This window comes from Micrasema longulum, unplaced genomic scaffold (assembly GCF_059751315.1).
Source record: "Micrasema longulum isolate JH-2025_06_02 unplaced genomic scaffold, ASM5975131v1 h1tg001278l, whole genome shotgun sequence".
Taxonomy (NCBI): Eukaryota; Metazoa; Arthropoda; class Insecta; order Trichoptera; family Brachycentridae; genus Micrasema; species Micrasema longulum.
In genome coordinates this window covers 16,014-28,425 of record NW_028278465.1, presented here as the reverse complement: position 1 = coordinate 28,425, position 12,412 = coordinate 16,014, and the positions used below count along the sequence as shown (strand labels likewise).

The 12,412-nt window shown below is 33.9% G+C and overlaps 1 protein-coding gene across 1 annotated transcript in view; it reads left to right on the top strand.

The window, feature by feature from the left end:
• The window catches only part of tup (LIM1_Isl and LIM2_Isl domain-containing protein tup), a 116,592-nt gene extending 107,197 nt beyond the window's left edge, over window positions 1-9,395 (top strand). Inside the window, exons 6-9 of the mRNA XM_088234746.1 lie at window positions 931-1,072; window positions 1,910-2,072; window positions 3,353-3,562; window positions 4,463-9,395. Coding sequence (XP_088090872.1) covers window positions 931-1,072; window positions 1,910-2,072; window positions 3,353-3,562; window positions 4,463-4,609 — 662 coding nt within the window. The 3' untranslated portion in view covers window positions 4,610-9,395. The remainder of the gene's footprint in view (window positions 1-930; window positions 1,073-1,909; window positions 2,073-3,352; window positions 3,563-4,462) is intronic.
• The last annotated feature ends 3,017 nt before the right edge of the window (window positions 9,396-12,412 follow it).

The following is a 12,412-nucleotide window of genomic DNA, read 5'->3' as shown; positions in this document are numbered from 1 at the left end:
CCATAAGAACTTTTTCAGAGTAACTGAATTCAATTCACATATATTATGTTTGAAGTCCGAATCGATTCATTAACTTTAATCGATGTTTTTAAGCAGGTCACCTCACTATGAGGCTAAAACCGACAAATGTCAAATGTGACCTATTAATACGTTTAAAATATTTACTAATTATAATAAAAAAATTACGTTTAAAAAAAAGTTGAAGTTAAGTACTGTATCAGTTTTTTGTGATTTGCTCAAAGTAAAAAAAGAAGGATTTTGCCGGGTTTGAAAATAGTACCCTCATTTTTCATTTTATACTGTATTATCACTATTTATTTATATATAAGGCAATGTTTGAATGTGTTTCTACGATAGACTAAATAACTTATAATATTATAAATTAAACACTGATTTGAGTCTACTGAACACTTTATTTTATTTTTAGAAATCTAAAAAATATAAAAACAAAAATTTGGTGACAATTGTTTTTTTGACATTCCTTTGAAAATGCCCTAACAAGGCAAAACAATTGTCACGAAATTTTTGTTTTTATATTTGTAAAAATAAAATTAAGTGTTCAGTAGACTCAAATCAGTGTTTGATTTCTAATGTTATAAGTTTAAATATGGAGTTCTACAAAATAAACACCAAATCAATCAATCGACTAAATAACCACTGGACCACTTTCCGTGCGGTTTTTTTCTCCAAAATGATTGGCTTTACGCTGGGTATTTTTATAGCTCTTAAAATCTTCAATTTAGTCCATAGAAAAAAAGTTACGAGAGTAAATGCTAAATTCATCGCTCCTAACTTTTTTTGCTTTTTGGCAAAAAATGAGATTTTTATTCCCAGCGCCGGCGTGCGAAATAATGAAATAGTATTTTATTGTAAGTTAACCCTCTTGATGTGGATAAAATGTAATAAGTGATGTGTCTATACGCCTTCCAGATTCAGGCAGCGAGTCGGGCTCCCACAAGGGCGGGGGCGCGCGGGGCAAGGGGGCAGGTTCCGCCTCGGGCGGGAGTGGGGGGGACGGAAAGCCCACGCGCGTGCGCACCGTGCTCAACGAGAAGCAACTTCACACGCTGAGGTATGTATTCATTTATTTTACATTATTTCTTCTTTTACAAATAATTTATATGTCGGCCTCGTGGTGTAATGGTCAGCGCGTTTGCCTACCATGCAAGAGGTCTCGGGTTCGATTCCCGACATGGTCGATTTGAAATTTTATTTAAAAGGATGTTTTTACACTAGAATATTTTATAGTCCCTGGACTGGTACCTGAAGCGTAAGACTGATCATCTTACCTTCATCAAGATACGCTACGATTGGTTTACCAATGCAGTACCCTATGCACCATTAGGTGTGGAAAGGGAATGATAATGATGACGATTTACAATTTACATATTACCTTTTTTGCATTACATAACTATAATGTTCTCTTACTGGGGTGTCCCGTGTCGAGGGAGACATTTTGTATGATTATTAACATGCCTTATTAAACATAATTAAATCATTAAGTATATCAAATACATATTAAACATAAAAAAACACATAAAACACGCAAATAAAAACACTATAATTAAAAATACATTTCTTCTTATTTGCCTGATCCACTCATCAATCCGTGTGCATTCCACCTTCATTATCCATTTCTTAATGCCGATTTTATAAGTAATGCAGTATTTACTAATTTTCCTTATGGACAATGGAAGTAGGTTGTACACTTTAATGGAGTATTGTATGTTACGTAGGTATAATGTTTCTTCTTGGTTAGATAAAATGGCCGAAAACAGCTAAGCAACTATTAAATACAAATACTAACCTAACGTAACAATTATCGTCACTTTTTCCTAAGCTAACCTAACCTAATAAATTATCTTGGTTCCTACCCAACTAACAATGACTAAATTTAATCTTTCTTTAGAACATGCTACGCAGCCAATCCTCGTCCCGATGCGCTGATGAAGGAGCAGTTAGTGGAGATGACCAGCTTATCTCCAAGAGTCATCAGGGTTTGGTTCCAGAACAAACGGTGTAAAGACAAGAAAAAAACCATACAGATGAAATTACAAATGCAACAAGAAAAGGTAATTATAGTAATGTTTTTGCATGTGCATGCGATGTTTCTTTCTCAATATTTGTAGGTAATTCCTCTCTTAATTTTTTAAACTTGATATGACTCATGTAACCCGCAGCGTAATAATACACCACTAATGGAGTCGCCCGTACAGACAAACACCATTACATGAGTAGTTAGCTACAATTCACAGCGATACAGCGAGCTGTAGGAACTCATGTCTAGATATGCTAGAGCAAATCGAAAGGGGCCGTTACATGTTTGTTGTCAAACCGAAAACAAAACCAATAATTGGGAACGCTTTTTGTTGAAGGATTACTCTGAGATTATAAAGGATTCACGCAGTCCAAATAATTGCCAGGTGCATCGTTATAGATGACCCTTAATTTATTCCACACTGCTTGCGTATTATTGTTCCATACTTCGGCTGGTGTATTCTTCTTCTTGCGGTGCTTTGTCAGGTCCCCCCGACGTTGGCGATCACTACAGCGAAAGCATCTTGGTCTTGCGCTACTCTTGTTTTCAGCAGCCAGGACAACTGCTTGTTGAATGTACTCGCCATCGTGATTCCTGGGAATAGATGATCAGAGTGGTTTCCCGTTGCTTTCTCTGGTGGATTTTTCTGTCGGGGTTACCTTCCCTTGGCTGATTGGTTCTGGTTTGGAGGCGCCAGAAACTCGCCTTTCATTCTCCCGTTATCTGCTGTAATCACACCGTTATGAGTGTGATCCCATTGCCCGGGGTTCGCAACGTGGACGCCAACGAGTTGGACTAGTCAGTAGTGTTGCCGGTGGAATACAACTGAGCATTTGCAACATTTTATAAAATCACACCCTCCAGCAAGATGTGACTCACTGCAACCCTACTGACAGTTTGAACCCCTGGTATATATGTACATCAAATACGATGCTTGTACAATTTTCTTCACTCCATCACTGCACTGATAGAAGTGTCTTGCTATCATAGAGGCTCTGACATTGATGGCTGTCCTCTGTCTCTCTATGTCCTGGTCATCTTTACAATCATGTGTCAGTATGTGCCTTGGATACTAGACTTTTGAAGTTACCGTTAAACTGTTGTTATCCAGGAATACATATGTTTTACTTTGCAGGGCACTTCACTTATGCACATTAAGAAACCACTGTTGATTGTTAGTAATTTGTTATTGTCCCAAAAATAAATATACAACATCCACATAATCAAAGCCTGTTTATCTCCTTTATTATGTTAACCTGTAATCTTTCACCTCATGCAACAAGTCCAATTTCTGACACGCAGTATATGGTGCAGGAAGGGAGGAAGCTCGGCTACGGGAGCATGCAGGGCGTAGCCCTAGTGGCCGGGTCCCCGGTGAGGCACGACTCGCCCCTAGGGCTGGCCCCCCTCGAGGTCACAGCCTACCAGCCCCCGTGGAAGGCCCTCAGTGACTTCGCCCTCCACACCGATCTGGAACAAGGAGGACCCCCGCACGGACCGGCCTTTCAGCATCTTGTCAATCAGGTATTAATCGTTGTTCATACATTTATCATTTAAGAATGTGCTTTAGTAAATTGTATGATTCTGCTCTACCGAAACCAAGAAACCAATTTTGTACAAACTTATTTAATTGAATCCGGGTCATAGTTTTGCAATGTTTGGATAGCATACATGTATCAACTATTTTAGTACCCAAAATCCTGAAGTTTTTTGCCCGAATTTGTAGTTTGTGGTAGACCCCATAATCCATAATCCATCCTCTGGTTTTACTTCTGGTAGTGTGGGAGTGTTCCTTTTGGGATTTAGTAGAAAAATTTACTTTCACAAACATTATAATTATAAAAATCAATAATTGCCTTATATCTTAAATCCCATTTACATAAATCAACTACTTATTTTATAAATTGCATTGTATTTGCATATTATAAAAACCATATACTTATTGTTTTAAAATTTATAGCAATTCAGAGGGAAAACATTTTTGAGGAGGGAATATAGAAGTTTCGGTATTTACAGGCCTATAAACTGTCATGGGCTGGTTTAATTGGCCACTTTACACACTGTGTAACATTCATCATTCTGCCTATGTTTAAACATCCTATACAAACGTCAGACATACAAATATTTAGACATACTCAAAATATAGTTGATTTTATTACATTGTTTTGTTTTTTTCACATTTGCAGTCTAATTCAAACATTTTTGCATCAAAAACCACTGCATTTTTTTGCATAGTATCACATCTAATCACCATGAAGGTCCATCAAAGAATGAAGGCAATTATTTACAAATTATAATACTATCTGCTTCACTTTTGTAACGTGTCTATTTAATTATATAATTATATCTCATTGTCGATATCAACTGTCAATCAGGTATCGGAATTTTGTTATTTAAAACTGATTTGATTAATCATTTTTGCAGATGCATGGGTACGACCTTAGTGGAATGCATCAACCTCCTCCCCCCCTTCACCAGCCCATGATGCAAGATTCCCTCGTGCACCCGGACAGCGCTGACAGTTACGTGACCTACCTCGAGAGCGACGACTCCATGCCGGCCAGCCCCTAACCTCTTGTGGTACCCTGGCAGTACAACAAAATGGCTACGTGCAACCTCAACTGATTACCAAACATCAAATCACTATAAACGTTACTGAATCACCAACAATAACTATCAAGTTTAATTAGGATTCAGCCCAATCTGGCTGAGAAATGTTTTTAACCTCTGAAAGAGAGTGCAAAATGATTTTCCTTCTTATCTGATAAGTTTCAAACGTACATAATGTTGTCAAGTTTACCCAATGCAAATTTTGGCATAAATACCAAAATCACAAATCTTAGTTTTAAACTGGTATTCTCTTAAAAAGGTGCGAAGGTTTTCACCGTCACTGTTATCAATATGTTTCTTTTTTGGATGCTATCGTTTGTGTTGGATTTGTTCCGACGTTTCAGCTACCATTGCAGGAGCTATCTTCAGGGTAAACTGTGTGTTTTGTAGAAAAAAGTATGTGTTTATGTAATTTTTTTTCCCCTTCAAACCAAAAACTTTACATAAACCCATTAATTAGAGTGCACAAATAATAAAAGAGGTAATTGAAATACCCAGACACCAAAAATTAAAGGGCTTAAATTAAACTCAACATAGTTCCAAGCACTACATTCTACAAAAATGAATAGAGATGTGCCTACTGCCGACTGCGACATGGTACAAATTACTAGTACTTAAACACATACTTTTTTCTACAAAACACTCAGTTTACCCTGAAGATGGCTCCTGCAATGGCAGCCGAAACGTTGAAGGAAATCCGACACGCACGGTATCACCCAAAAAAGAAACATATAGGCATCTCTCTTTTTAAATTGTACTGAGCTAAGTAACTTTATAATACAGTCGAACCTCTATATTTATCATTGATCTGTTCCTGGGGATCTAATAAATACAGAATATGACAAGTAAAGAAACAATTTTTCTATTTTTTTTCAGGAATTCGTAGATTTTAAAAAAAAGTTAACAAGGAGCTTATCTAATGTTGTATGTTTGTGTCATCCAATGTAAGAGAGAAAATACTAATGAATAAAAGGGAAAAAAATTGAATATTACAAATATAGAGGTCCCACTGTTTTTTCTAAAGCCCCGGCCTTATTACGCAGTTCTGTATTGATAAAGCATATCAGTTAAAAGTTAACTTTCATTAGTAAAATACTGTCTGAAATACAGAATTCAATTGAATTCTAAAAGTGTATTTTAATTGCACATTCGGTCCTAGGGAATTTTATTGAGGAAAATTAACATTTAAAGTTCGCTTCTATACAAACGCTATTAATATAAAACAATGAATGACGTCTACTTTGTTGTCATAAGCAAAAAGGCAGTTACTTGCAAAATTCATATTATGAGATATGACCTTTTTTAGTGATGGTTGATTGCTTGATTGATTTGGTGTTTATTTTGTAGAACTCCATATTTTAACTTATAATATTAGAAATCAAACACTGATTTGAGTCTACTGAACACTTCATTTTATTTTTACAAATATAAAAATTTAAAAACAAACTGACACGAGAAGATTACACACGTGTTGACTTATGACTGCAATAATTAAGCATGTTCATTGTGATTGCTTAAATGCTTAGCAGATTTTTAAGTACGTCGATAGTTAATTTTGATTGAGCTACGGGGAACTATACGAGTATACTGAAATATACAATGTCACCTTAAATCTAAAATTATTGGTTTGAAGCCCATATTTCATACACAAACTGGGTGAAATCTGTGGTCAAATTCAGAAAAATTAGAACATGTCTTATTTTTCAACAAATATTTGAATCAAGATCTAAGCACGCATCTTACACCTGTATTATTTTGTTCACGTCAACGCGTACTTGCTAAAGTCACTTTATTTATCCTCTGTCTGATTTGTTTCACTTAATGCTATCTTTTCTATTCTGGAAATACTGATTTCCAATTGTTTCACAATCCCTGTTATTTTAGAAACATGGGGTGCTATTCTGAATCTTCTCCACAGGGGTAGAGAAGATTTCTAATTTATATGAAGGGGAAACATTAAAAAGTGATTTGTCACATAAATATAGAGCTTGAAAAATAAAGAAAAACTTGATTTTAAGAAAACTATTTGTTTAAATGTATGCATGAGCTTTAAGACATATATTAAGTAGAAAAAACACATTTTTACGAATAGTGTGATTTTTTCTCATAGATTTAGATATGAACTATGAAATTTAATATAAACCAGCTTTTTTCCAAATTTGGACAAATCACTATTTGAACGTCTCCTCCTCGTGTAACGTGGGGATTTTTATTTTTTGCATGCAACTACATTTTTTTTGCACCACAACAGGGCCAGGAGGCCAATTAAAGTGGTGAATTACAGCACAGAACACCCAGGCTCGAGAAAAATCCCATTTAATAATTGTGTTTTTTTTTTTGATAAAAAAATATTTGCGTTTTTATGATTTACCCAAATATTTCATTTTGAGGGCCATTTTCAACGAGTTGTAAATATCTCATTATTAGAAAATGGGAATCAAGTTGGGGTAGAGTGGGATTCGAACCACGGACCTTTGGACCGTGAGTCCGAGACACTAGCCAGTTCTCACCGGGATTCAAACCACAAACCTTCCGTGCGTGAGTCATGTGTCTTAGCCATTACACAACGGAGGTCGCCTTGTCATTTTGATTCATATATGGCCACACTGATGATTAAATGTCAAATTAGGTAAAAAAAACAGTTTTATAATTGACGTTTTATAGTTTGACATTATAAAACGGAAAATAACTCATACATTTTGGTCAATTCAACCTAATGAAGTGTTTTGGGTAATGCTTACTGTCGCAATGATTTTCCAAATAAAAATCATCATCATCATATCAGTTTTACCATATTTGAAGAAAAGTGTAGTCGCATACAAAAAATAAAAATATAACATTATATACAAAGAAATCTTCTCTACCCCCTTGAGAAGATTCAGAATAGCGCCCCTGATGTTGATTGTCAATTGCAGAATAATATACTGTTAGTTGCCAGTAGTCGCATCGTTACAAAATGTTTTTTTACGTCAACCGTGAAAATGCCTGTTAACTATCATTGTCCTGAAAACATCTAAGTAATGCTTATGCACAATTCTAAATCCAGGAAACTGCTCAGTGTAAAATGGCTAATAAAATGACCCAAGATTTGGCATAGAAATTATTGTACATGAAATTGCACTAGACCCGTGTAATGCTTTAGATTTTAGAACCAGTTCAAGAAACCATAATGTTGTGTAACATTGCAATTCATAATAACTTAATTAAACATATTATTTTGATTTTACAACTAAAGACACGTGGGTATTCAGATCTGGATCTTCTCTATGATCAGTCCACACAAACAACCCGACACTTGCTTACTTGGAAGGGAAAATAAGATACTCATATTAATTTACAAACGTGTATATTCCTATCCATTCTCAGTAAGTGACGGAGCACTACAGCAAATTATTTTATATAAAATCTTTGTAGAAATTAATTTCCATTACAGATTAATTATCAAGTAGGCTTTGGGATAGTGTGCAATTATTTAAATAAACTAAATCATAAAACTTCCCATGGAGTATTTTTTCAAATTAAACAATTTAAAATTAGACAAATTTATAAATCCTGTACCAATCATTATCTCAATTTTTTTTCTGATTATAATAATGTTTATTTTAAAATAGTTGTACAAAAATATTTGCATGTTCTGTCAGTTTTTTATCAATGCAACGGATGATACATGAGTATATTTATTAATTTATTTTAAGAATTTTTTTACCGAACAATTAAAATAGTTACTAGATAGTAATAATCGATCTTCACTATTGACATATAACAAATAGACGTTTTATTCCATTACAAGCTGCATCTCATATTTAGCAAGTGCGTTGCCTTCAAAAATTGAAATAAAGAAATATGATACACTTGCAAACATTTGTGTAAGAAAGAGATGTATATATTTCTGCATAATTCGATGCCAGAGCTACCAATTTTAGTAATCAGTGTTATTATTTATATGTCCAGACTTAAACTTTGCGATTGATAACCCTAGAATGATTTTGGCCGCATGGACGGCTCTGTAGCGGAAGCGCGTTATTTCTCCGAGGTTTTACCATTCACAGTTGCATTGTAATTAAAACATTTTCTCATCAAAAACAATGTCATTTTTCTGCATTGGATTGCGTAGCATATGAAAGCAAGTAAGGTTAACCCACAAATTAAAATGCCATTGACTGGCACTTGTAACGTTTCATGTCTACTTAATTATATGTCTCTGGTCTTCATGATAAATACTGTTCTTCTTGTTTTCAAAGTAAAATTACTCTTGCATATTCAATGTGTTCAAGAAGAGATGCTGAGAGATAACAATGCATAATCATGTATGTGAGATGCAATGCGTAACTAAATTATTACCCATTATTGTAAATATTTTATATTGTATGTAAATAAATTAAATATAAATGCACAAGTATTGTGAATGAATTTTCAAACTAGATGTACATAATAATATTATATTGTATATACATACTATTTTGAGAAGGCATGTGACAAACTCTTGCAAATGGACACCATGAATTGAGATTATTTCATTAAGTTAATAATTGTATCAAAAACACATTGTGATTAAACTCGTTATTGAAGTTTTTTATTGATAATAAAATGTGAATAGTAATAATAATAAATGTCTAGCCTAAAATATGTTGTTTAAAATATTTAACATAATTCCTTTTATATAAGAAGAAAGTTCTCATATTATTGTGTTAATGTGTATTCTTTAAATAACATAAAAGCATAAAACTCACTAAAATGTGATCAAATACAATTGTTTTATTATTTGCTTCCTATTCCTCTTGTCGATATTTGAAATTGGGATCAAACGAGAGTTTAACCATTTATGAGAACTGATTATTTTAAGCATTTCTTTTTTCATTTTACATATACGCCCAAGGGGCATTTACACAGGTAAGCACTAAGTTACGTAATACCAATTAAGAAAAAAACAACATAATTTATTTCTTTCTGGGATCCTCTTCCTGTCTCCTTCAAAAAATCATTATCTGATCCCACATTCGTCATCATAAAATGTATATAACATACTTAAGTACGTAATCTTCAAAAATGGTCACGTCCACTTTTGCCAAATTTGAGTAACGTGACTTTTACGGACTGAAGTTTTTCTATATTGAAGCAAAACAGTGAACTTGACCAAATTTTAAATTAAGCAATTTGAAAATATTCCATTTGTGTGAAAATAACAGTGGTGTACATGAATTTGAACTAAAACGATGCTCGAAGTTAAACACGCAAAAATATTCTGAAAAAATTTAGTAAAATTCAATTTTGAACATGACCATTTTTGAAGATTACTTCCTGATTTGTCATGTTCTTGTGACATATGACAGTCCTTTCCCTGCAGTTCTTCATTAGTTGAGGGTTCGCCATGTGATTTAAACTGGGTCTGAATATCACCCACAAAACCACCTTAGATGCCTCTAGAATTGGCTATAAGACTAATATCATTAGCAATAACTCGCATGTGCAACAACTCATTATAACGAATCCTCGATTGTGTTGAAGCCGGACAAGTGTAAAGAAAAAAAATCTTAAAAATATATATCCCATTATACCGAATCCTCACTCGCTGGAGTCTAGATGAATGCGATATTTATTAGAAATGCGATTTTCTTTTGCCTTATATTTGGGGTTTTAGAATAGTGACACGTCTATTGAAAAAAGTTTTTAGAAATGTTGCATTTCCAACAATCTGCATGGGAGTGAGGATAACATTTTATGGGCAGAAAATTATGCATCGGGGAGTAATCATTCAAGCAACACTGATGTTAATTAATGCATGTCTGAATAAAAAAACAAATGCAATTTACCTAATTAATTTTTATTAACATAATACAACAGAGATAAAGAACATTCTAAAGAAGGTATGTGGATGCTTAGAATTATATTTAGAAGTCTAGGCATCCACATTATACACTCTGTGTAACATTCACCATTCTGCCCAATTAACATCTATATTCTATCGATTATTTCATCTGTTGATGTTTGCGAAGTTAGAAGTTCTCTAGAATGATCTTCATCTCTGTTGTATTATGTAACTATTATCAGCTCCCAAGGGAGTTGACTCCAATCCTTGTCTATAAATATTTGGACAAACTCAAAATATTGTTATTTAACTTTTGTTTTATATTTGAATTTTTCCTTTAATTTCTGCTCCAAATATGTAGGTCGCGTTATATTCGTGCTAATATGGTAAGTATTTTTATAATTGGTTAACTAACTCCAGATGGAGTGGAGTGGATGGGCAGATGCCCAATAAAAAAAAGGGGCTTTTTGTAAATAAATGTGTTCATACAAAAAAAAAACAATACACACAAACTAACAACAAATAACTTGACCGATTATGGGTTTCATAAAGGAACGATAATATAAAACATAACATACAGTTCACCACGAGTCAATGGAAATTGTTTTTTTTTAATGGGATGGTAAAATAGGTAAGGAAGAGGAAATGGAAATCTTTTAAATAACTTCTTAAGAGGTGAAATCCTGACCTCTACCAAAATTTGGACAAGCTCGAAATATAGTTGTTATTAGTGTTACTGATGTCTAACAAAAAGAAGTCGATGGCTGATTACATCAAGCAAGGTTTGCATTTAACAAAAAAATCATAGATTTTCGGGTCAAACAATATGCTGTTTAAAGTAAAGACTTTCTAAGACATCATGTCTGTGATTACCTTATTGAAAGAGATTGAAAAAGACTGAAGGCCTTTGAGATGTGGTGCTTCAGATGAATATTAGGAATTTCCTGGAGAGATCACATCACCAATGACGAAGTGCTCAGTAGAATCTAAGAACGGAGGCACCTAATAAAAACTATCTCCGAGAGGCGAGCCTAATGAATTGGCGACATTATGCGCCATTAGGGTCTCCTGCATGACATAATCGAAAAAATGGCTGAGGGGACAAATCACAGATGGCGCCTCTGACGGGAGTGTTTAAAACAAGTGTGCGATGACTTGAACTGCACCTCGTAAGTTGAGCTGAAGAGGAATGTACAGAATAGAGCTCAGTGGAGAACAAGATGCAGGACTTTGCTGCAAACCAATTCCCGGAATTGAGACTGCGAAGAAGAAAAATGTGTATAATATTCGAAGAATGAAGCTGTGATTTCAGGAGAGCACTTCTGCTATCAACCCATCATCCTCACATTATAATTCTGTATCATATGTTTATAGGATGAGCGTTCTTTTAAAATTTTAGTATTGTTATTTTGGTAAAATGAACCATACATTAACACAAAAAGATTATTTTATTTTATAATAATTTATTAGATGGCTAATGTTAGATTGGTGCAGTATCATCTTCATCATCATAGCCCAAATCATTACCTGATAGTGCATAAGGTAATGAATGCAGCTAAATTTAGCTTGTTTCAATTATACATTTTTTATATGAGGGCACCATGAAATATTGCAGAATAAAACAATCTGTAAAATATTTCATGTCGACTTTGCCGGGAATTGATCCCAGGACTTCAAGCATGGTAAGCAAACATTTCAAAGATTACTCCAAGATGCGGATTTATCTTCACCGATCTTTTTTTACGTTTTTTATTTGAGAGCAGTTATTTAGTTGGAAACATAAGTCCAAGATTCTGATTTTATTTTACATACAATACTATACTTTTCATCCTTCCAGTCACAAATAATGGCCATAATAAAAATAGCTTTTGAATCTAAACTGCTTTTGCAAAAATAAAAAAATAAAGAAACTTTAAAATTAGGGACTAATTTTGAAAAACGAAATCCTAACAATTAAA